The sequence below is a fragment of the Leopardus geoffroyi genome, chromosome C3 (assembly GCF_018350155.1).
Source record: "Leopardus geoffroyi isolate Oge1 chromosome C3, O.geoffroyi_Oge1_pat1.0, whole genome shotgun sequence".
Taxonomy (NCBI): Eukaryota; Metazoa; Chordata; class Mammalia; order Carnivora; family Felidae; genus Leopardus; species Leopardus geoffroyi.
Window position 1 is genome coordinate 60,688,515 of NC_059338.1, and position 23,169 is coordinate 60,711,683.

Sequence of the window (23,169 nt, forward strand, 5' to 3'; positions counted from 1 at the left end):
TTAACCGACTGCGCCACCCAGGCGCCCCGGTTTCATTTCTTTAAATTTTGCTCTATGTTATATCATTTTGGTTAGGACTAGAAATAATGTTGAAAAGATGAAGATGGTGGTGCCTGGGTGGCTCAGTTGGTTAAGCATCTGACTCTTGGTTTCAGGTCATGATCTCATGGTTTCGTGAGTTCAAGCCCCATGTTAATCTCTGTACTGACAGCATGGAGCCTACTTGGGATTCTCTCTCTTTCTCTCTCTCTCTACCCCTCCCATGCTCGTGGCCTGCCTCTGCCTCTCTCAAAATAAGTAAATAAACTTAAAAAAATGAATATATATATGATATATATATATATTATATATATCACTATAATTTGTTAAAATGAAAAAAAATACTTGAAAACGGAACATACTAGGTCTATGTTATCCTCAGCATAGACCATTATCACCCTAATGGTATATGTAGTCATGAAATGGGAAAATGACAAAAGACAAAGTTCACTACAGGCTACAGAGTCTTAAGAGAGGTACAATATGACCTTTATAAACAGAACCTTCATACAAACAGAACCTTCATAATTATTAAGTTTTAACTTGGGCATTAATGAAAGGTCAGAAATAAGTAATAAAGCAGTTGAGCTAGAGTTAGAAAATCAAATATTACTCCATCTAGTGAGTTTCCAGTTTCTAGAGATTATTTTCCTATAGATATATATAACAGTAGATAGTCCAATTTTGGACAACGCCTTACACATGAAACTACTGTTATTGTCTTCAGAAGGGAAGGCTCAAGACTATTTCCTCCAAAAATAAGAGATTTGGACACTGTGCAATCTAATTGCCATCTGAGGGAGCATAAATGTTGTAATGAATGCTCACTCAAGTCCATTCCAGCATGCTTTCAACACCTTAATTGAAAGAATTTTTCTGTCCTCAAAGAAGCACTAGAGAAAAAGGTACACCATTCAAATAACTGCCTAACATTAGGACCCCGGGAGCAGCTATCAAGGAGCAGGGCAAACCACATAGTGTGGGAGTGCAAAGCAGGAAAAAGCCTTCTGCTTGGCAAAGCACTGGGCTGGTAAGGGAAAGCTGATATAGATGCAGTGACATCTTAATAAACTTGAAAACACAGAAAAATTAGTAAGAACACTTACAGTAATAAGTAAGTGCAGGCTCTATTCTAAAGTGGTTTAGTCATATTTACTAATTCAGTCTCTACAGCACTAGAGTATGTGCTATTATTTCCCCCATTTTTGAGAAAAGGAAACTGAGGATATGAAGATGAAGTCACTTATTTAAGGTTGCCCACTATGAGTGTCATAGCTGGGGTTTGCCCCTGGATAATTTGCAGCAGTTGATGTGCTCATAACTGTCCCTAAGAGCATCATCGCCTTTCTCTTTCTTTCTTTTCTTTCTTTCTTTCTTTCTTTCTTTCTTTCTTTCTTTCTTTCTTTCTTTCTTTCTTTCTTTCTTTCTTTCTTTCTTTCTTTCTTTTTATGTCTATTTGTTTTGGAGATAGACAGAGAATGAGTGGGAAAGGGGAAGAAAGAGAGGGAGACAGAATCCCAAGCAGGCTCCAGGCTCTAAGCTGTCAGCACAGAGTGTGATGTGGGGCTTGAACTCATGAACTGCGAGATCATGACCTGAGCCAAAGTTGGACCCTTAACCAACTGAGACACCCAGGTGCCCCACATCATCACCTTTCTTATTCTCGGCCTTACTGCAGATGTTATAATAACTCAGTAGAATGGAAAGGGCACTGGTAAAATCCCATCATCCTTAATATATGGTAGCTGGAATATGAGGAAGTAAGTGTCTTAATGTCTTTGAGTCTTGAGTTCTTAATCAGTAAAATGGGATAATAATGTCTATCTCACTAGGTTTCCATTAGATGACAAGATAAATTATGTAAGAGGCACTTCTGAGTGCCTGACACATTTTTAGACACTCAACAATAAAACTCATATTACTATATTTCCTTAGTACTTCCACTATGCTGCATGTTTTACCTGAAAAGGGAATGAGTAAAAACACACCAATGGACAGCAGAGGTTATATTTAAGGAATAAGTTATCAATAAACAGTATTTCTTGACTTTTTTTTCCTGTCTTAATTCTGGAAGAACATAGGAGTGTCATGCTTCTGTAAAGAGCAGGTGCTTACAGGCAGCTGCTTGATAAGACAAACTGAGACTAACTTAAGCTCAATTAGCCCTCCTGGACAACTGGACTATTCTTTCTTCCTCAGTGTGTGATACCAGAAACAGTGGGCTCAGATTTGGAGAGCAGTGGAGTATAGCCTCTATTGGCTTTTAGAAAGCCTAGGATTCCAATTACTAGCCCATCTGACTCGGACAAGATGCTTAGCCTCCCTCAGACATATTTTGCTTATCGGAAAATGGGGCACGAATGTTTAAATTTCATTTTTGTTGTGGTGATTAGATGTTTGATAATCAGAAAGAGTGAACACTAAATATACCATGGCATACTTTATAACAGTATGGATATGATTATAACATAAAATATATTAAATATGTCATATTTCTTAAATGAAATGACTTAGATGGAAAACTAGCATGGTAGGGGTGCCTGGGTGGCTCAGTCGGTTGAGTGTCCAACTTCAGCTAAGGTCATGATCTCTCAGTTTCTGAGTTCAAGTCCTGCGTCAGGCTGTGTGCTAACAGCCCAGAGTCTTGGAGCCTGCTTCGGATTCTGTGTCTCTCCCTCTCCCTGCCCCTCCCCCCCCCCCTTTCTTTCTCTCTCTCTCTCAAAAATAAACATTAAAAAAATTAAAAAAAAGAAAACTAGTATGGCATAAAATTATTGACATAAGAAATGGTTAAGGCTTGAACTAAGGAATCAGCAGTGATTCAATTCATTCATGAAACAAACACAGTTGCCACTATTTCCTTTGCCCAGAGCTTCTTTCTTCTTACATTTTGGCTGGTTATATCTTGACATCCAAATCACAGCCTAAAGCTATTTCCCCTAGGATGCCTTTGCTGACCTCCAACTCTAGGTTAGCTATCCCTCTGTACTTCTCAGATCTAAATAACCACGATTTTGTGTTGTGATCTGTGTTCTCTGTATCCACCACTAGGCTGTAGTTTTAATGAGATCAGGAACCATTTTTATTTGGTTAGGTGATACTGTCCAGGCTTATTACTTGTTTATTTCTTAAGTTTATTTTTACTTATTTTGAGAGAGGGAGAGAGCACGAGCAGGGGAGGGGCAGAGAGAGAGAGGGAGAGAGAGAGAATCTCAAGCAGGCTCCAAACTGTGAGCGTGAAGCCTAATGCAGGGCTTGATCTCACAAACTGTAGATCATGACCTGAGCCAAAACCAAGAACTGGACCTTTAATTGACTGAGCAACCCAGGTGCCCCATTTCTTGTTTATTTTTTCATCATGATACCCCTGATGTTGGCATTTATTTAAAAACTTAGAGAACTAGAGGAAATTCCATCTTCCCATCTGCTAAAAGGCTAAAAATATCTTTTATCTCTGCTATATTTTTATGCATTCCTTTACTCAATAATTGATGATGTGACCTTGATAAAAAAAAAAACCCTTAGCAGTGTAGATCTTCTAAAAGCCTTCCCAAGATGGGTTTGCACAAACTTGAATGAATAGAAGGCTGCATCCCAACAATTCATGACAGGCATGCATATATAATAAAATTATTCCAGGTTCCAACTGTGATCATCTTGCTTCAACCATAGGACATCTGTCAAAGTTCTACATGCTTCTGAATGGTTTGGTATTGGTATCTGTTAAATCATCTGTAAAGAATGTGACAATGCCTGGAGCTGCAGAGTTCCAATGAAAATAAATGAATGCTGGGACCTTACCATAAATGAGTTCCACAGGACCGCATAAGTCATGGGAAAGTAAATTAGGGTATCATTTTCAAAAGAATAATGAATTAAAGAGCTCATGGAAAAACATTTTTATGCAGTGGAAAGTTATCACTCACTTTGGTGATCTTAAAAAGAGCCATTAAAATCTATTGCAGTGTCTCACATTTAAAAATTCAATTTCCAGGTGCTTCTTAAGTTAGAAAAAATTCAAAAATATGTAAGGATGATGCATACAACAGATGGGTGGAATGCACACCCCTCTCCTAACAGCTCAGTGTGGTGCGGCCCTCAACTGTCCTGAAGCTATATTTAAATGTGCCAAGTGCATGAACTGCCCCACAGTGTTGTTTCAAGTTATTTTTAATAGGCACCCAGACCTTACTTTAAGAAGACCAATACTGATAAATAATGATAATTTAACTTCATATATATTATTGGCCATTCTTCACTTTGCCAAACATTAGTTCAGGTATTATACTTCTTTATGGAGTCCATTTCAAATGCATCACACTTATATACTTAGTAGATGAAGAGATAATGTAAAAATAAACCATTATAAGGAACTAATAATTCTGGATAGGCTTTTCCTTTGTTACCTTTTTCCCTCCATCAGGAGGCAGAAATTCAATGGGTTCATATTGTCATCATGTTGGTACGAGGGTAACTGATCTATTTGGTGCAAAATAACCAGGCATATCACAGTAAGTCTCTCTGACATAGAATAGGATGCAAACAATGTGTCTTACCTTAAATTTTCTGAGCTGAATTCTGACTCTAGAAATTTAAGAAACTGTTCTCTCCCAACTGGGTCTTTCAATGCTTCATCCATGCCAAAACCCCATCGTTTTACCCTCTGCTGACTTGGTTCTTTGCTATAGGAGATAAAATGAGGAAAAATATACTCCTTTCATGCCAATTCTATCTTCTGCTATTACATCTCCCCTCAAAATCATATATATCTTGAGGTTCCCATCTTTAACATATCTTTCAGGAAAAAAAATCTGTGATTGATGGCTGTGCATGAAATCATAGTGAAGTATACATTAGGCATTAACAACAGTCTAATCTTTATTAAGCTTAGGCACTAAGTGCTCTAGATGGATTCTTTTAGATTTTTTTCTGCAACTTTTGAGACAGGTACTATTATAATTCTTATTTTATAGATGAAGAAATCAAGGCACAAAGAGGGTTTTAACTTGCCAATGTATGACACGTAATAAGGGGCAATATTCTAGACATTCTCACCTCAAAGCACAATTTCTTAACCAGCATACAGTGTGGAGTCTCATGGTGGTATGTTGTACTGGAGGAAAATGCATTGGGAACCAAAAGGTCTAAATTCTAGTTATGAGTTTGTTGTTGATGAAATGTGTGACCTAATCCTGGCTGAATCCCAACATTCTGGGGCCCCAATTCCTCATGTATAAAATCTAGACCTTATGGATGAAGAGCCTGCACTTGTCAAGCATTTAAGAACACTGTCTGGAGGTAAAAGAAAGAAAAAGTCCATAAACACAGTCTAGAGAAAGGCCATAGAATATGAAATCCTCACTCTGTATAGTGATAGGCACTGCTCTCCTCATGACTCTGTCACGATTGATGATATAAATCTTCCCTTATACAGGTCATGAAGGAAACCAGGGAATCTTAAATTGTGCTTTGGTTTTCTTAAGACGTCAGTATCTTGTCAGATTCTCTTAGAGTGTTAATGGCAAGTTCATTTTGTTTTAAAATTGAATGGATGGAGCCATACCTGTATTGTGCTTAAATAAGTATGGATTTAACAATCATTTTGCTTGAATACAGGGGCCTGTGTGGCTATGCGGAGTTTCAAAGAAGCAAAAACCATGAGCTAAATTTCAAGAACTGAAGATCCCAACTCTGAATAATCTATCCTGAAACTCCTGTACCTCTAATTTTGTGCCAGTCCTCTGGCAATGTGCATCTGAACACAAATGCAAGTATTTAAGGTTTAAAAACCATTACCTTGAACAAGAACTTTATATCACGGGCTAACAGAGACACAGAGTAAAATTAGCCTTACAATCATCAGTTATAGAATTCTTCCTATTTTACCCAAAACCTGAAATAAGTGAAATAATTAGAGAGAAAAGAACATGTCACATACCTTGCTTCAAGTTCCCAGAAAGTAGTATCATCAGACAGCCATGGGTTAGAAGGGTCAGGTGGCACAAGAAATGGGTCATATTCTACATACTGTTCCGTGTAACTTAACAGACTAGAGAGAAAAAAAAAATATTTTCATCTTCGTTCGTTTTTTCGCTGAGGTTATACCCAGCCCCAAATAAGGGATACGATATAAAAAGGTCTGGGCAAGGAATCGCTTGCTTATAGAGTAAAACCCAATGGCAGTTTCCACGTTTCAATAACTTTTGTGCATCAACTTATTGCGCACCTTGGAAGACAAATGTAGCTAAGGAGTCCATGTCTGTCCATGCCCAAACCAAGTGAGGCAACATCCGTCCATTAAAATGAAGTAAAATGGAAGGTGTCAGTGTGTGAAAAACAGTGCTAAGGGTCAGTTCCAATCCTTGGCCAACCAGTCCACTCACAGCTGAAATTTTAGCAAACTTGGAGAATGGGTAAAGGAAATTTTTATTAAAAGTATCTACAGGAGTTAGGTAAGGGGGGAATCACTAACATTTTTTTTTAATTTTGTATTAAAAAAAAAGAAAGAAAGAAAAGAAAAAGATGGAGAGGAAAGGAAAGAAGTTGGAGAGGTGGGATTTGGCAATACTCCAAAGTGAAGAACATGTGTGCCACTAATAACAGATTTAAATGAAGAAAAGGAAAATATCTAAAATCTGTGTTTAATTCAAATTCTGAAGTCATGCAATAACTGAAAAGTGTCAATGTTAAGATGAATTTACAGAGAGGCTCTAAGTTGCCAAAAAGTAACTTGATAAATTGAAAGGTTCATTTCTCTCAGCAGGAGTGAAAAATTCAACTCCTTGGAAATATCTTCTGTATCTGATTCTAGTTGTGCAGGACTGGATCTCGAGAGACTGAAGACAGTAATGATCATTCTTTCATTTAAACTATAACAGAAGAGTTCCCTGAAAGTTTCCTTCCCTTCCCTCCCCCCCCCTCCCCTCTCTTCTCCTTTCCTTCCCTTCCCTTTCCTTCTTTTCTCTTTTCCTTTCTTTCTTTTCTCTTTTTATTTTTTCTTTTCTTTCTTTCTTTCTTTCTTTCTTTCTTTCTTTCTTTCTTTCTTTCTTTCTTTCTAGGTTTATTGTTTTTGAGAGATAGGGAGAGATAGAGCACAAACAGGAAAGGGGCAGAGAGAGAGGGAGAAACAGAATCCAAAGCAGGCTCTAGGCTCCGAGCTGTCAGCACAGAGCCCAACGTGGGGCTTGAACTCACAAACCATGAGATCATGACCTTAGCTGAAGTTGGACACTTAACCGACTGAGCCACCCGGGCACCCCATTTTTGAAAGTTTTCTATGTGCAAAAGGAAAAATAAAATTTCTTACAGGATCCCATTTTAAACACAGTTAACTATCACATGAAATTTTTTTATTTATATGGGCATCTTGAAATACTTACCTATCAGCAACTTTTGACATTTTTAACCGATGTCTATCTAACTGTATTTGCCAATATTTAATCTGAAAAGAATTAAAGAAGCAGTTATGTAAGTAGTGACATTCTCAAAATTTTCAACTCAAAATTCTGATACACTGGGCAATTCTAAATAAGAATATGTTCCAAGTCAGTAAATTTTCAAAGTCTGAAAAATCAAATGAGAGGACTCTGAAAATTAAAGTGTTTGAAAAAACATAGTCAATATCCCTTTAGAACAGCAATGAATTTGAACATTCTTCATATTTTGACAAAATATAACTTTATCTTAAAAGCATTATAGAGATTTTAAACATTTATTCAGAGTGAATAACCAAATCAGAATCAACCCCCAATATTAAATTCAGAAAATATATTTGTTATTTGTACTACAATTTCTTTTTTTTTTTTAATTTTTAATGTTTATTTCTGAGACAGAGCATGAGTCGGGGAAGGGCAGAGAGAGAGAGAGACACAGAATCAGAAGCAGGCTGCAGGCTCTGAGCTGTCAGCACAGAGCCTGACGCGGGGCTCGAACTCACGAACTGGGAGATCATGACCTGAGCAAAGTTGGTTGCTCAACTGACTGAGCCACCCAGGTGCCCCATGTACTATAATTTCAAAGTAAACCCTACTTCCTAATACTAGCCCAAGAAAGCATCAAAGATAGGTGTTTGGGGAATAATTTTACCAACATTTCATAACAAATGTTCACAGGGACAAAATCACACATAGAAAACTTCAAAACTCTCTAAATTACTTTCCATTCATGGTTATTATAAATATACTAGAGAAAGTATCATTACACTATTGCTAAACCAGATCACAATAAAATATCAGGGAAAAGAATAAAAAAGTTATTTTGAACCAAACCAAGAGATTTCACTATTATTTGATATGAGAGACCCTAGTGTTTGCTCTCGAATATTACTTGGGGCCCAAACTATTTATCAATTTGTGAAACAACAAGTGACATATGCCATTACTGCACACCAGTGTTAATGCAGGAAAACTTCAGAGGCTTATGAGGAGCAGCAGGGGGAGAAGCAAGAAAAAGCTCTCCGTGAAGATCATGTCACATGATTGGATACAGAAAACACGTGACTCAACGGTCACCAGCTTCTAGTCTTCCGTTCTTCAAGAAGAGCTCCAGAGTACAAAATAACTCTTGAAATGGAGACGCCTAATCATCAGTGTAGGTCATTTGAAAGAATTGGTTAGAGGAAGCAGGATTTGGGGAATTAAAGAGTGAAGAGATCTGAAAAACACCTCTCTATATTGATACATTTTTGAGTGACTACACACCTTAAAATAAGTGATTTCACTAACTTTTAACTGCAAATCTTCTCTATCAAACAGTCAACCCTTCAAATAACCTTTGAGAACCCTTGTCATTAAGATTCACCATGTAGTCTTCATAGCTACTACTCTGTAAACCCTTAACAGATCATTTTTTAGGTAGACCCACCTGTTGTTGTAATTCATCTTCTGTTGGAGGTTTAGTTTCTGGTGTGGGTGTGTGGGTAGGACTGTGACTTCTAATGTCATTTTGTAAACCATAGACAGACTATATTAAAGTAAAAAAGAAATATTTTAGGACAAAATATCATTTATAGCCACAGACTTTCTAAAAGGTAATTTTATGTTATATATTCAGTAAGGTAACGCAAAGCTTTGTTACATATTTGATTAAGCTTCTCATTAAAATTCAAAGACACTGCTGTCATAAATATCTTATGAATATAAAATAGAAGCCCAGCTCTTTGAAAAAATATGTGGTTAGATTATTAACTTTGACAGAATAATCAATTATATGGAAAGATCACGGTAAGTCTGATAATAAAATTTGGGGATGGACTGAGAGTACTAAGTTGGGAAATAACACTGTATAGCATTTAATAAATATTGATTTCAAAATAAAATAGGGGTGGATATAGAATAAACACTTTATAAACCAAAAGAAAATGAAAAGAATCTGAGTTTTACAAAATGGAATACTGAAGAGAGAGACTACGTCAACAATTCTGTTGTTGATTTGGTTTCTGCTAGTGTGATCAAGGACACCCCAGAGTGCTCCAAATTTCCCACCTCAGCATTGGGTTATTTACCTCACCACACGGGCCTTGACATTTGGTGCCTTTGGGTGCCTTTTGCAAGCACCAGTGACTGCAAAGTTTTCTCATATCTTTGGAATCCTTGATGCCCCAGTGCTTCTTTAGTATTTTGTCAAAAGGCCAAATCTACTGTTTAGGAATACTCTTTTTTGAGAAAGACCCACTCCTTAGTACGTACAAATGAATATTTAGAGTCTTACAGAGACAAAAAAAAAGTCTTCACCTGAAGGCGAGGCATCTCACATATCAACTCAAGGGAGAAGCCAAATAACTTTTTCTTTCATATCAAAGAATTATGACTTTAAAATAAAGGATTTAATATAAACTGCTGAGCACTTTTTGTTTGGACAAGAGGATGAAAGATAAGGACATAATAAAACTGCTCAAGCCCAACAAAATTGAAGTTACCAGATAGGTTTGGAAGAAACTCTTGAAATCAGAAGAGGGTAGATACAGATGTTTAAATGAGCCAATTTTCAGGCCCATCACTAACCATACGAGTATCTCCACATTCTGTTGTGTTTTGTTCCTGACCTGTTTTTACTCGGACTCTATCTTTTCTTAATGTTAACCTGTTAGCTCTATACGTGGACCTTTGGACTTGGTTTTTCCCTTGTAACTCCTCCTTACTTTGCTCTTAGCCTTTCTTCAATAGATACTCACTTGGATTTAACCTGCCTGAATTATCCAATTTAGACTATCTTTGCTAAATCTTTCAATCTGCCCTCTCTTGACCTAGTGTCAACCTCTTGGAACTTAATTTCTGTCACTGGACATCCATTTCAACCCAACAAATATGGGTTGTATTCACATATGCCGTGAATTAATTATTCCCCAACCTAGCGGAGGGGAAACATGTTACACAAATAATCACACAAATAAACATATGATTAAAACTGTGGTAAGTATCATGAAAGAAAACAATAACAAGAGCATAGGGCCTGTGTACAGGAGACTTAATTTTCACCGAAGAAACAGAGAAGGCCTATGTGAATTACTAATACTCATATTTGAACTTTGAACTCTGAAGTGACAGTTGAGGTTGATGATTTTTTAAAATCGGGTGAGTAAAAGATCACCAATTATTCAATAATTGTAGAAAATAAATGTAGACATTGTCCAATGTTTATTATTTTTCAGGTGTATTACATTAATTTTTATAAAGAAAATAAAAAGACTCTACGGTTTAAACATTACATTCTTATTTACCTTAGTTTAATTAAAGTACTTAATAAGAATCTATAGTTCATAGAAAAACGCTTATAAGATAGCTGACTATTTTAACAATAAGTTTTTGGGTTAAGATTAAAAATAATTTAAAACACTGCTGGAAAAAATACTACATTTTGTGGTGTCATGGAAGTAAAATGATGTATAAATTATCTTGTGTCTCTATATTTCTATGATTACTTCAGTATGTATGCACAGCACATAGATTCAGGAAGGTCCACGGAAGAATCACATCACTGGAAGGCGGTGTTTAAAGCTGTCTTCTAGCAGTCTCGCCACTGCCTCTGAGGTTACTGTGGAGTTTCCATTTTTTTGTCTTACATGCAAGTAAACATCAGGAGTCCTGTCTTTCATCAGTCAGAGAGCCTTTAATTTTCTGGGGACCAGTGATAGCTTTTAACTTTGATTCTTGGTTACAGTGAAAATGGCCACGAATAATGAAGTTTTACATAGAGGGCTTATTTTATGAACAAAGGAGGTAAGGAAATTGATACGAGTTTGGCAGACAGGTTATGAGGATCATCTGAAATGTAAAAGGCTTTGAATTTTTTTTAAAGTTAATATATTAAAATATTGGCCTAGGGTGGGTGGAGTAGACCTAGCAACAGGTAGGAATGGAGAGAAAGGGACATGAAGTTGTCTGAATGTCTCAATGTCTGCAGCTGGGGGTAAAGAAAATTAACTAATTGGGATCCATTTTGAGTTGTTAGCAAAGCTAGTTACTAATCAAGATGCTTTGACGTGATGAACATGTCCACTTATTCAAATCCAGGATTCCTGGACCAGCTTTCTTCATATAGGGTACCATCCAAATGAATACTGGGTAAGTTATTCATAAAATGAAACAGATCTGATGTTCTACATAAATATGTTCATATATGATTTCCCTTCACGTCTTAGAAGAAAGAGGTCTAAGAAAATTCTCTACTTTTAAAGCAGAAACGAAAGAGTGCAGACAGTTTTTATGCTTGTCTACAGTGAGTGAAATCTCTGGGATTTTTCTGACTGGTGGTGGAGGGAGGGGATATTTCTCTTTCTTCTGGATTGCTCAGCTCAGCTAGAAAATGGATTGTGACCACATTTGCTGCCATGCGCAGGAAGCCCTGGCAGAGAGAGGGTAGAGAAGAGAGGGCAGGGTTAGAGAGACGCTGATGAGTCCCTGGGTCCATCACCCCCAGGGCTAACTCTGCCCCTGCTGGCTCCCAAGGCTTTAGAATATTCCCTGCTTTTAGCCATTTTGATCAGAGTGTCTATTGCCTGCAAGTTTATTGTCCTTCTTACTTAAAACCCTTTTGTGTCACTGTAAGGCATGAGTAGTTTCTTCTGTTAAGATTAAAATGCCACATTATGCATACAGACAGGAGGAAATGCCAGTATTTTTATGTATAAACAGCTGTAGCCACTGCATTAAAAGCAGAAAAACTAGACATTTAATTGTGAATTTGCTAACCGTTCTTCCAGAATGTGCACATTAGCTATTAACTAAAATATAAAGTACCTCAATGCCTAAATGAAGGTGATAGAAAAAAGAAAAGTAATGAGACAAGAAACAGCTTACTGTTGTTTTGAAATATGGGCTCTGGAGTTATAGGAAGTAATCCAAAGTGTGGGTTCAGTCATGTATGCACAAATGCTTTTAATTTTCCTCAGGTTTTGTGTTGTTCTAGGACCCTTCTAGTTATTGTCGTACAGAAGGATTCATCCTGTGATGCTTAATTTTTTGTGTCAGGTTGGCTGGGCCACAGTGCTCAGATATTTGTTCAAACATTATTCTGGTTGCTTCTTTGAGGATGTATTTTGAGTGAGATTAAAATTTAAATCAGCAGACTTTGAATAAAGCCCATTGCTGTCCATAATGTGGGTGGGCCTCATCCAATCAGTTGAAGGCCTGAAAAGAACAAAAAGATAGACCTCATCCAGGCAAGAGGGAATTCTGTCAGCAGATGGCAATTCTTCCCTGGGACTCTAGCCACTGGCCTACCTCATTAGATTTGGGGCTTGCCAAGCCTCTACAACTGTGTGAGTCAATTTCTTAAAATAAATCTTTCTCTATCTGTCACTCTCTCCTGCCCCCTTTGGGGAACCCTGACTAATACACAGGCTGACCTATTATAATTAAAATTTTAGAAGCAGGCTGAAGAAAGCCCGGCACACAGTGCCCCTTAAAATTTGCCTAGATTAGGCTGACTTCCTTCTGACTATGCTACCTTATCATCCATAGAGACTTACGGAAACACATTTTCACCTACTTCTTTCTATTTTAGTAAAGACAGGTTTAAAAACTGCCTAAATACTTAAACATATCTCAAATAAGATATACATCTAAGCCTTCTCTTCACATATTTGATATACATATTTGAAATTCAACAATTAAATATAACATTCCAAACCCTGATATTGTTTAGGTACATGTGATGGATTACTGCTTTAGGGATTTACTGAGGCCCTTATTCTTGTTATATAATCATGAGAAATATTATTGCAGCTGAATGCCAAATAAATTAACAGCAGCTCTCTCTGCTAAGCTCTCTCTGTTTGCAAAGATTAAATATAATTCAGGGGTTCCACTTTCTTCCTAGCGGTGGTTTAAGACAGAGCGTGGTCTCACAGCTAAGGGAATAAAGGACACAGCCCAATTAGCTGTGGAAGACAAAGGCAGTTTCCAGAGGTGACAGATTGGCCTCTGCCATTTGTGTCTAGGGCTTACAATCCCACAGACTTGCCTGCTCCCCAAGGACATAACTGTGAACACTTCAGAGGATAGTGGGATAGTTTGTTGTTTTGCCATTTTTTAAAATAAAATGGTGTGGCAATTGAGAATCCCAAATCATTTAAATTCCCTCGATAACATGTTATGGACTGAGTTGCATCCCTTTGAAATTCATGTTGGAGCCCTAATCCCCAATGTCACTGTATATGGAGATGGAGACTATAAGGAGGTAATCAAAATTAAGGGAGGCCATTGGGTAAGACCGTAATCCCATGGAGCTGCTGTCCTGATAAAAGGGACAGACACCATAGCTCTCTGCCACGTGAGGACAGAGCAAGAAGACAGCTGTGTATAAGCCAGGAAGAGAGCTGTCACCAAAATCCAACTTAATCTGGGACTTCTAGTCTCCAGAACTTTGAGTAAATAAATTCCCATTATGTAAGCCATTTGGAGCATTTTGTTATGGTAGCTTGAGCAGACTAATATATACCACTTAACACAATTATGTGGCTATATATGTATAGACATTTGTCTGCTTGCTCAAGGTATACACTGTCATTAGATCATGAGCTATGAGAGCAAGGTCATGTCTGTCCCATTTATCATCTAAACACCAGTAAAAGCCTAGCATAGAGACCTGTTAAATCTACTGATTGAATGGCTCATTCCAGTTACTAACCAAATATGAGCTAAAGTAGCAGTGGTCATAATTCTAAAAAAGAAACCAGTATGTGGCTTAGAGTCCTATAACCTTCTATGTAAAATGACACTTGTGAAGATTCTAGAAAATTCAACATGCTTGAATATGAGAAGCTATATATATCCAAAGGTGAAAAAAAAATCAGCATTCTCCAATTGTTGAAAACAAGGGCATGCATGAAAACAAGGGCAAAAACTTTCTTTTTTCTCTGGTAATTTTAGAGTTAGGGAGCTCTGCTTTAGGCCCTGTGGTTCTACCATTATTGATTTACAGGAGACTCTACCACAACCAAGACAAATAGAGCTTAGTAGTTCCATCTCTACAGCATTTCACCTTGCCGGGCCTGGCGTTTTCCCATTGTTAAGTGAAGCACAGCAATGCCAAGTGATGCTTTTCAAGCGCTCAGAAAGCACGATGCCACGTGAAACGCTGTTAAAATGACAATACCGGATGGCGAAGACAGTGTAAATGATGGCTCTCTTATCTTTCAGTCCTATCTGCCCATCCATATGCTTTCTCTTTCCGAGTCAGAGCATATCTCAGTTGGTGTCTGTTGGGAAAACTTGACACAAAGGAAGGTATCATGAAAAGTAATTCTTCAAAATTCAGAAGGAGTGATAGGTGGCTAAATGTGCTTTTGGAGAGCTGATTGCAGCTCTGGATGCTGTTCCACGGCACAAAGCCAGTCCCTCGTGCCCTCAGGCTGTGCTGTGTGCAGAGGATGGAAGGAACTGCGTGAGGCCAGTCACAGGAGAGCAGGGCCAACAGGCCTGCTTTGGTCTGGTTTTGCCTCTTTCTCTCAGAGAGCCCCTGGGAGCCACAGCTTTGGAGCACTGCATCTGAGCAGGTTTTGTGGCACTCTTCCCTCGGCTTCTTTATCCTGACATCAAGGTAAACTGCCTTAAAAGAAATAAAAAGTACTTGGATCACACTGGGGCCTCTGAACATGATATTTCTAGGGATAGAGGAAAAAGACCACAAGAAGTACGACTAAAAAAAAAAGTGTTTAGTGCCTATAGCAGGGACATACACCCTGGAAAGCCCTAATGCTACATAAGGAAACAGCCATAAAAGGGAAGGTCTTAAACTTCTGGAATGCTTTAATTCATTGGTGCCAGTCATGGGCTATGTCCTCAAGCCAGAAATTCTGATATGCATCACGTGTTCTTCACGAAATGAATAAAAATGCCTTCTATGTGTCTGTGTTACTTAAATAAATATGTAGGTACTATTGCTATGTATTTTCAAGAGATTATTTACAATGTCACTGAATTCTGGATAGGTTTCTTTTTGTTTGTTTGTTATGTATTCTCTCATGTAACAGATACCAAAAGAACAAACAACCACTCTCTTACGGTTGTGTCACAAAATTCTGGTGTTAAAAGGGGGTCCTCATGCAAACTCTGTAGTCCTGCATCTTTATGATGTCCCTTTTCCTTCAGGATTTTCTCTGAAAATGCCCTTCTCTCATCAACATCACTTTTTCCAAGATAATCTCTTTCTGTGTTTCCTCATCCTCCGGGTTCTGAAAGAGAAGCCTTTCTCTGTTGATGACCCTTCTTTCCAATGGACAGAGGAGGTATCCTTGGCATCTTTGCCCCATCAGGGACACTTGCATGCCTTGCGACCTGTGCATGCTGGAAAACCACATGCTGGAGAACCGTGATGGTTCTACTTGGTCAGGAGAGATGGACTGATGGAAGACCAGGGTTTGAGCTCCCAGATTTTCTTCTAGCCAAGGAACAAGGAAGAGCAGGGAAGATGCTAGAATATATTCCAGGAAGTGGGAGAAAATTTTTTATGACTGGCATCCTCCTATGGCGTCCTCCTATGGTGTGCAACTTATTACCGAGATCAGAACAGCAAAGGTGGATTTTACCTTCCGTGTTTTATGTGGGTTTCTCATTCTGGATGACTTCTTAATGTCCACTTCAGTGGTATTTACACATCCAGGCTGGAAATGGAAAAACAGAGAGACAAAGGAATCTTTGGGGATGAGGTTTTTGATTCATGCATTAATGACTTGCCATCCACAACCTGAACAAAAGCTGTGATGACACAGGTCTCTGGAAGTTCTTTCTAAATGGCCACAGCCACCCATCAACGGAGCCAGTAAAAAAATGTAGTACACTCTCACTCCTTGCACATAAAGGACTTCAGATACCATTCTTGAATATATTCCAGAGAAACAGGGACAAGAAATACACAGGCTCTGCCTTTGAAAGTTGGTATTGACATTAGTAGGGGCTAATCCAGCAGACTGGGAGCAAGGGTGTCCAGAGACCAAGTGGCTGATAGCCCAGCTGGTACCCACAGACAGCCCTGCTCAGAGTACTCCTCTATGTGAGGTGACACTGTTATCAAATGGCTGTTTGCTTCCCAAGTTGGAAAACTACAATTAGTTGACCCAGCTCAAATCCCAGGTGAATTTTTTTTGCAATGATTCGTGAAATTGGGGGACTAGGAATATTTGTTTTCCATACAGAGAATAGGATTGTGGCCAGCCTGTTACTGGTTCTCTGACAATCTCAGGAGCATCATTTTGCCAGACTTACTGTTCTGTTGCACAGAAACAGAGAACTGTAAACCTTCTTTTGTATTTGGAGGAGGAGAGGGGTTGAGGGAGGGAGTAAGAAAAGAGGGAGAGGATGGGGCTGAGGAGGAAGGAGAGGGAGAAAAGGAAGGGGGGAGGGAGAGGGAAGGGAGAGGTAGTGGGAGGAAAAAGAGAAGAAAGGAGATTCAAGAATACAGGGGACCTTATATCTGGAAAGGTCCTTAGATATCACTTAGTCTTTAGAAGTGATTGGAAGGAAGCATTTTTGTGGGTTGTGTTTCCCTAACTCTCAAGTTTTGGTACCAGATATAGGGATCTCTGGTACTAGTATAAGAAGTATCATGTTGTATAACTCTGTGCAGTTTCTCTGTTTTTTCCCACAGAATGTAAGATCGTTAAACATGAGATATACTTGAAAGTGATTACAGAGAAACGATGAATGTGGAAAAAGACTTTTGCACAGTTGGGATGTTACGGGAGGAGGCGGGGCAAAAAGGCAGCAATGATGTGATTCTGGAAATAAGCTGTTCTCCACACTCACTGGCAGGCAAGGGGCTTCACTTTTGGTTTAATGAAGACTTGCATGCAGGAATTTCCTTGAAGAACCCTCTCCTGATAGCACAGCCATTGGGAAGAAGCTCCACCATAATAGTGTAAAGGATAAAAAAGTAAGTAAAGAAAGCCCTTTTTCTTGATTTTTTTCTACATAGGTTGCATGTGAAATACATATACTACAGACACACAAATACACACATGCATGTGCATGCATAACACACACTGCACTAAAAATGAATAAATCACAAATTTGGTTTGCATATCTATATATGCAAACCATATATATAAACCATGATCTGCTTGGCAGTAAGGAGGAAAAACACCCACATGGGTGGGATGTAGTTACTAATTGACACTGAGTAACTCACTTTAGCTACCTCACCATACGATCAATGTCTGATTTTCTGACTTAATTTTTCTGTGGCTACTAGCAGCATAAGTATTTTTCAAGAGACCCCAGTGAGTTTGATATGCAGCCAGAATTCACAACCACTGATAACAAAGATAACAAAGATAATGGTTTAAAACTATTAAAGTAATATTAAAGTGTTTTCATTTCCTATTCAATTTCCATTTCCTTGCAGCCTTCCATCCGTAAGGCTCGGTCCATTAGGAAGACGAGGCACTGAAATTCTTTATGCTCTTATTGATTCATGGCAAGACAGATCATAGAAATCTTCTTCTATATGTTAAAGGGTGGGAATAGTAAGGGCATGCCCTTCCATGGCCTGGAGAAAGACAGACCATTTATTATTTATTTAATAAATATTTATTTCTGATATTGTGATAAATTTTGTGATAAATAGCGACATACAAGGACAAAGGGATGGTCTTCTAATATAGTAAGCATGATAAGTATGTGAATCATCACACTGTAGGAGCACAGGACTGGAGAGAAGATTGGCCAAGGCATTATGCAACAGAACATTTCATATATCCATTGTTATGTACATCCTCTTGGCTCTCACCAACATGGCTGAAATATATTTATTTATCGTTTGAGCAAATTTGATCCCAATAAGACCATGCTGTCTTCGGTTATTTAATTTCTTTCTTTTGGTTTTAGAGAGAGACAGAGTGCAAGTGGAGGAGAGGGCCATAGGGGGAGAGAGACAGAGAGAGAGAGAGAGAGAGAGGGAATCCCAAGCATGGTGCCCGATGAGGGGCTCAATCCCATGACTCTGGGATCAGGACCTGAGCCAAAACAGGAGTCAGATGCTCAAATGACTGAGCCACCTAGGTGCCCATCTTTGGTTATTTTAATATATAAAATGTACCACTAGCTGGCACCAGATCCACATGAAATGTTATGGCTAGATTGGTTTTCTGCACTACTAAGCATAGCTTCCCAATAAAATACAAATAACATCATCATTACCAAGTAAGCACTCAATAAAAATATTCAAACATGTACTACTGGCCAGATATAATATTAAATTCATAGTATTGTTCAATTTAAGGAATAATGAAATAATATTTACACTGACCTAGAAAAGAATCATAAATTATTTCTAGTGATTCAAAGATAAATTTATTTTCAATAGAATTAAGCTGTGTTGTGACATTACTGTAACACTGAATTAAAAAGTACAATTGAATTCCTTAGAATCCATTCCTGAGGGAGCAAAAGGATCATATTATTGAGAAATATTACTGCCATAGTGTACATGTAAGTGTCTCAATGAGTTGCAAAACAGAGATGAAATTTTGGTTTCATCATTGATGAAACCATCATTTTACTTAAAACAATCTGAATATCATTTAGTTCCTGTCATGCAAAATGACATTATTGTAGCAGAAGGCACACTCTGCTCAGGATAACTGGGGAAACCTAAGGACTCTTCAGTGAAGAGAGTAATGGAGAACCACTTTCTTTAATTCAGTCCCAGTAGCTGAAGTGAAATTTTCTGAAGTGATTAAAACAATGTCCTAAATGACAAATAAATGGAGAATTAAGAATAAGGTGGCAAATAGAACTGATAATATCCATATTCCTGGAAATTAAAAAAAAAAAAAAGACATGATTCTGGGAAAATCAAGACTTTGAATGTTGAAATATTTGTCTTTTTGTAACACAGTACAAGGTTTAAAAGTTCAATTTGCAATGTATTTTACCTCAATGAAAATGATTCTCTCCTTATCCTCATAAAAAGTGGTTATAGATTTTAGAGTGATCAATCTCAGGATACTTTTTTAAACATTCAATTGAAGCTTTTATTTCTGTTCTTGGGCCAACAGGGCTTACTAAATGCTACACACAAAGGAAGTTGTTTAAGGTAACTACACTAGAATTCCTTTCATTCACCCTTTCATTCATCTGATTACTACTTAATCTTATTTGCTGGACACAGATTCTGGATTATGTAATCCTGCTTCAGTGTAGGCTATGAACAAATTCTGAGAGTCAACAGACAGAAGGAAGGCTCCTGCATCAGAGGGGAGGGAAATGTACCAAGATGCTTGGAACTGTGGAAAGTGGTCGGGTCAGGTAGAAATTATAGCCCACAGTAAGGACTTTGATTTAAGTCTAAACATAAGGGGATGTCATAAGGGAAGTGACTTAATATGATTTATATTTTTAAAAACTCAATCTCTGTAGGGCACCTGGGTGTCTCTGTCAGTTGGGCGTCACTTCGGCTCAGGTCATGATCTCACAGTTCATGAGTTTGAGCCCTGAGTCGGGCTCTGGGTTGACAGCTCAGAGACTGGAGCCTGCTTTGGATTCTGCGTCTCTCTCTCTCTCTCTGACCCTCCCTGGCTTACACTCTGTCTTTCTCTCAAAAATAAATAAACATTAAAAAAAATTAAAAAAATAATCTCTGAGCCTGGAGCCTGCTTCAGATTCTGTTTCCTTCTCTCTCTGCCCCTCCCCTGCTCACTCTCTGTCTCTCTCTGCCTCTCAAAAAAAAAAAAAAATATATGTACATATATACACACATATATACATATATATTTATATGTATTTATATATTATATATATAAATTATATATATTCATATATATAACATATATATTATATATAGCATATATATAATATATAAACTCACTATGGTTTCACAAAAAAATAACTCAAGATGGATCATAAACCTTAATGTGAAATGTTAAACTATAACCCCCCCGGAAGATAGCATAGGAGAAAATCTAGGTGATCCTGAGTTTGGTGATGACTTTTTAAACATGACACTAAAAGCACCATACATTAGAGAAATCAATGATACATTGGACTTCATTAAAATTGAAAACTTATGCTCTGTGAAAGACAAGCCAGATTGGGGAAAAAAAACCCACAACACTTGCAAATGGTACATCTGATGAAGGACCGTTATCCCAAATATACAAAGAACTCTTAAAACTCAACAATAAGAAAAAAAACCTCAACAATAAGAAAATGAACAACCTAATTTAAAGGTGGGTAAAAGTATCCACATATGAGTGAAGACATATGGTATCTGTCTTTCTCTGCCTGACTTATTTCACTTAGCATAACCCTCTCCAGTTCCATCCACATTGCTACAAATGGCCAGATTTCATTCTTTTTCATTGCCAAGTAGTATTCCATTGTATATATAAACTTCATCTTCTTTATCCATTCATCAGTTGATGGACATTTAGTCTCTTTCCATAATTTGGCTATTGTTGAAAGTGCTGCTATAAACATTGGGGTACAAGTGCCCTATGCATTAGCACTCCTGTATCCCTTGGGTAAATTCCTAGCAGTGCTATTGCTGGGTCATGGGGTAGATCTATTTTTAATTTTTTGAGGAACCTCCACACTATTTTCCAGAGTGGCCGCACAAGTTTGCATTCCCACCAACAGTGCAAGAGGTTTCCCATTTCTCCACATCCTCTCCAGCATCTAGAGTCTTCTGATTTGTTCATTTTAGTCACTCTGACTGGCATTGAGGTGGTATATCATATGTGGATCCTGAGAAACTTCACAGAAGACCAGGGGGGAGGGGAAGGGGGAAAAAAAGTTACAGAGAGGGAAGGAGGCAAACCATGAGACTCTTAAATACTGAGAACAAAGTGAGGGTTGATGGGGTGTGGGGGAGAGGGGAAAGTGGGTGTGGGCATTGAGGAGGGCACTTGTTGGGATGAGCACTGGGTGTTGAAACCAATTTGACAATAAATTATATATAAAAAAATAAATAAATATGGATAAAAGGTCTGAACAGACACCTCACTGAAGAAGATACACAGATGACAAATGAGCGTAAGAAAAGATGCTGTACGTCATGTGTCATTAGAGAATTGCAAATTCAAACAATTAAATACCACTACACGCTTATTAGAATAGCCAAGATCCACAGCCCTGACATCACATATTACAGGGCATGTGAAGCAAAAAGAGCTCCTATTCCTCGCTGGTGGGAATGCAAAATGGTACAGCCCAGTAGTGAAAGCCTTGACGGGTTTGTTTTTGTTTTTGTTTTTATTTTTGTTTTTGTTTTTGTTTTACCTTTTTGTAATTCAAGTGCCTGATTTAGGCATTGATGGGTGAGCAACCATTTCAAAGAAGAACCCACTTCAAAGATAAAGAAGCAGTTTGTCTCCAACACAGATGCTCCTTTGTTTTGGAGATCTTGGTTGGTTTCAATACTGATCATCTTGGCTACTTGTTTTTATTTTATTTTTGTTCTTTCTCTTCCAGTGTTTAAATTTCCACTCTTATGTTTTAAATTCACCAATAAAGAGTGAGCCCATGAAACCCTAGGCCCCCAACCTCAACCCCAAGAAAAGCAGTACTCTGGGGCTCATGCGCTCTCCCCTCTCCTCAACTTTATTATGTGGCCCCAGATGTGCTATCTAATTACTTTTTTCTGTAAGTTGTAAAGCATTATTTTTTTCAAAGTTTCCTGATAATTGTTGTGGAAGGGCAACTTGCAGAAGAACCACATAAGAACCACATCATTGATCCAACCATAACACTGGTTATTGATAGGCTGAGACCAACACAAAACAAGCCACTCTGGAAGACAGTTTGGCAGTTTCTTACAAAACTAAACATACTTTCACCATTTGATCCAGCAATTGTATTCCTTAGTATTTATCCAAAAGAGTTGAAAAATTATGTTCCCACAAAAGCCTGCACGTGGATGTTTATTGCAGGTTTAGTCACAATAACTGCCAAAATGTGGCATCCTTCAGTAGGTGAATGGATAAATAAACTGTGGCATGGAACACCGTGGAATATTATTTATGGATGAAAAGAAATAAGCAAACCATGAAAAGACATGGAGGGCCTTAAATGCCTATTATTAAGTGAAAGAAGTCAGTCTGAAAAGGCTACACTATATGATTCCAACTATATGACACTCTGGAAAAGGCAAAACTATGGAAACAATAAAAAGATCAGTGGTTTCCAGGGGTTAGGGAGAGGGATGGATGACTTAGGCAGATCACAGAAAATTTTTACGGTGGTGAAATGTTCAGTATGATACTATAACGGTGGACACATGTCATTATACATTTGTTTAAAGCCATAGAATGCACAACACCATTACATTAGAGTGAACCCCAATGTAAATTATGGACTCTGGGTGACAATGATGTGTCTGTGCAGGCTCTCTGATAGCAACAGAGGTACCACCCTGGTGAGGGATGCATTTTGAAGTCAGAATCAACACACCTTGCTGATGGATTGGGTTAAGGAGCATGGTGAGGCAAAGAGTCAACAATGACACCTAGTTATTGGCAACTGGGTGAGGTGGTGCCATTTATTGAGACGAGGAAGGCTGGGAGAGGAACAAATGGAAACAAAGAGAGAAATCAGGGATGGCTCCTGGATTTCATTTACACACAATTTTAGTATTTTTACTGAATTCTCCAACTAGAATACAGCTCTTTATGCAGTCATTGTCAAGGTTCATGGC

The 23,169-nt window shown here is 38.0% G+C and overlaps 1 protein-coding gene across 10 annotated transcripts in view; it reads right to left on the reverse strand.

Moving 5' to 3' along the window:
• RGS7 (regulator of G protein signaling 7) overlaps window positions 1-23,169 on the reverse strand; it is a 525,490-nt gene that overhangs the window by 25,147 nt on the left and 477,174 nt on the right. For 9 of the 10 annotated variants that reach the window (XM_045453091.1, XM_045453093.1, XM_045453090.1 and 6 more), the window contains 5 exons: window positions 16,067-16,141; window positions 8,902-9,000; window positions 7,419-7,480; window positions 5,978-6,088; window positions 4,596-4,721 (listed from right to left, as the gene is read on the reverse strand). In XM_045453091.1, coding sequence (XP_045309047.1) covers window positions 4,596-4,721; window positions 5,978-6,088; window positions 7,419-7,480; window positions 8,902-9,000; window positions 16,067-16,141 — 473 coding nt within the window. The remainder of the gene's footprint in view (window positions 1-4,595; window positions 4,722-5,977; window positions 6,089-7,418; window positions 7,481-8,901; window positions 9,001-16,066; window positions 16,142-23,169) is intronic. The other variant, XM_045453096.1, reaches the window with a different exon arrangement.